The 2,792-nt window shown below is 42.6% G+C and overlaps 1 protein-coding gene across 1 annotated transcript in view; it reads right to left on the bottom strand.

Annotated features, from left to right (window-relative positions):
• Positions 1–2,005: 2,005 nt before the first annotated feature.
• mstna (myostatin a) overlaps positions 2,006–2,792 on the bottom strand; it is a 1,987-nt gene continuing 1,200 nt past the window's right edge. The window contains exons 2-3 of the mRNA XM_046840998.1: positions 2,781–2,792; positions 2,006–2,615 (exon numbers count right to left, since the gene is read on the bottom strand). The exon at positions 2,781–2,792 is cut by the window's right edge and continues 359 nt beyond it. Of these exons, the coding sequence (XP_046696954.1) occupies positions 2,235–2,615; positions 2,781–2,792 (393 nt within the window). The 3' untranslated portion in view covers positions 2,006–2,234. The remainder of the gene's footprint in view (positions 2,616–2,780) is intronic.

Raw genomic sequence — 2,792 nt, 5'->3', positions numbered from 1 at the left:
CTGACTTGTTTGGTTGTTTTTTGTTTTTTTGTTATTTCTCTAAATAGGAAGGCTGCCAAACATCTGCTCAGCCGCTCTCTGGATGGAAATAGCATTTCCTTTTTTTTTTTTTGCCTTACAACACCACATCGGCGTTTCTAGCGTTATTGTAACACAACTAGGATGGTTTTAAAAAAATATATATATATATATATATATATATATATATATATATATATATAAAAACGCCTGGATTACAGCAGTAGAGTGTGAAACGTAACCAAGATGACAAAGTATTTAGGCAACAAAATCTGATTCCTTTAGCTCGGATTATTCAGCGACTTCAGTTCATTTGCTTTGCATTTTTAGCCTGTACACAGTTGACGCCGTGGAGTGTTTGCTGAGTCAGCGCTCAGATAGAAACCCTTATAACAGCTCAAACTGCACTATTTGGCCAAAGGTTTGTGGACACATAAAACTGCATAGGATTTGTGAGATTTCGGTGTTGATCTAATAGCTGGAGATCTTCCAACGCCAACCAATGGAAAGAAGATCTTTTTGGAGATGGCTTTGTGCACTTTGTGTCATCCTGGAACAGGTTTGGCTCTCCTAGTTCAAGTGAAGGGAAAATCTCATGCATCCACCAACGTCTTGTACATGTTTGTGTTTGGGGAAGGAGCACATATGGCTGGAAACATCAGGTGTTCTCTCAGCTTTTTAATCATTTTTTCCCCAAAACACCAACTTCGCTATAAACACTCTGAACTCTGCAAATGAATTTTTTTTAATGTTATTAGCAATTTAATTGTTCACGAGCTCTCGTCTGCTAAATGAAAAAAGTAAGTTTCTCAGGAGAACAAAAAATGTTAACACTGCTAATAATACCACTAGTAAAATTGTAGTGCTTTGGGAAAAGTTAAACATATTCCATGTTGATGGTATGTGCTAACTTGTTTGTTAGCTGTGTTGGAGACATGTCTTTACCAGATGCCAATGTTTATTAATAATAAATAGCCGAGTCAGACCTGGAGAGGTGGATGTTGAAATGAATTACGCTAGCTGTGCTGATTGTCTTTTGTTAATCGGATACGTTCAACGGTAAAGGAAAAACTGACTTTTTATTCAGGATTAGTTGGATTTGTTCTGCTCCTCCTAACGCTGCTAATGCAGAACAGAAGGCTTATGACGATTTCCTTGTCTTCTAGTTTTCTCTTTGCTAGCCCCACTAACTCGGCACACTATTAGCCGTGTTTGCGTGATTCTTTTGCTAACAGCGGAGCGAGAAGCAGGACCATCTGCCTGTACTCTCTGTGTCCTCAAATGGAGGGCAGGGAATCGCTGTTGAACATCTCGGCAGGGTCCCGTTTTCGAGCCAGAGAAGTTCTCAGCTTGTTTATTTCTCCAAAAAACCAGTTCCACATGTCCGAGGCAGGGTCAGCGGGGACGTTGCGGCCGGGTTAGCAAAGGACAAAGTGTTTTCGGGTTCTAAAACAATTCCGCTCACATCAGCAAGCGACCATACAAGTCATAAACAGTGCTCCTGGGCTCAGGAAGAAAAATCCATGCTAATACGATTGTAATTACACCGGAAGGCCAGACGGCTAACGTTTATTAAACAGCAAAATAACTGCATAAAATTTCAATACTGTTGCATGCAATGTTATTTAGTTTTTTTTGTCCCGTTAGTTTTGCTATAGTTTTGCGTGTTGTCCGAATGCTACATTACGCTACCGTTATGTCAGCACCCAGCCGAAGGTTAAAGCCGCGCTCAGCTCCTTTTATAAAATTATAACAGTTGTGAATTTACAACTTGCGAGTGAAGAAAAAATGCCACTGATTGGAAGACCGAATGCGGTATTGCTTCTATAGTTGTGGCTCGTTCACAGGGACCCACACGACATTACATCGTGTTGTATCTGTTGAAAAAGGAGACGTTTATGAGCATTAACGTTTATGGAAGGAGTCTCCAGTGCCAGCTATAACGTTATGTTTTCGGACATGGTCAGGACAGAGGAGTTTACGCTTCTTTGGGTATCTGTGTTTTGTCTGTCTTATCTGTGAGGGATCGAGTGTTTATTGAATGAGTTATATGTAAGAAGATGATCTATCGCAGATGTAGCTATAAACGGAAAAAAGTGAAATATTTTCATGCGCAGGTCTGTGACAGAGATGAAGCAGAATTCCTCTATGTTCCCAATGAAGCCGTGCGTTCTATCAGAAGGATTAACGGCAGAAACGGGAAGCTGGAATCTCTCTCAGGAGCAGCCGCAGAGATCCACGACCATGGAAGGGATCTTCCCATAGATGATCTGCTCACGATGGTTGAAGTAGAGCATGTTGATGGGGGACATCTTGGTGGGCGTGCAGCAGGGCCCTGCCGTGCCTCGCGGGTTTGCCTTGTTCACCAGGTGCGTGTGAGGGAACTTCTGCAGGTGCACCTGCTCACACTCGCCCGAGCAGTAGTTAGCCTTGTAGCGCTTGGGTGCGATGATCCAATCCCAGCCAAAGTCCTCGAAGTCCACGGTGAGCGGGTAACGGCAGCAGCGTGACTCCGAAGAGCGCTCGTTACAGTCCAGGCCGGATTCTCGTTTGGAGCGCTTTGGCACCTCGCTGATTTTGATCTCGAGGAACGGTTGCTGGGAAAATAGATAGTAGAAGAAAGAGACATGCAGTGTTTTTCAAAAATATAAATACTATCTAAAGAAAGAGTCTTCCGTCTAGACATTTAGCTAGCATCGATGGTTTGTGGTGGTTTAAAGGTAGTTTTAACGTAAAGATGCGTAAAAAGTAAGTTCGCTTACGAGCCCCTCCTC

The sequence above is a fragment of the Silurus meridionalis genome, chromosome 26 (genome assembly GCF_014805685.1).
Source record: "Silurus meridionalis isolate SWU-2019-XX chromosome 26, ASM1480568v1, whole genome shotgun sequence".
In the NCBI taxonomy this organism is placed as follows: Eukaryota; Metazoa; Chordata; class Actinopteri; order Siluriformes; family Siluridae; genus Silurus; species Silurus meridionalis.
This window is presented reverse-complemented; position numbering and strand designations above follow the sequence as displayed.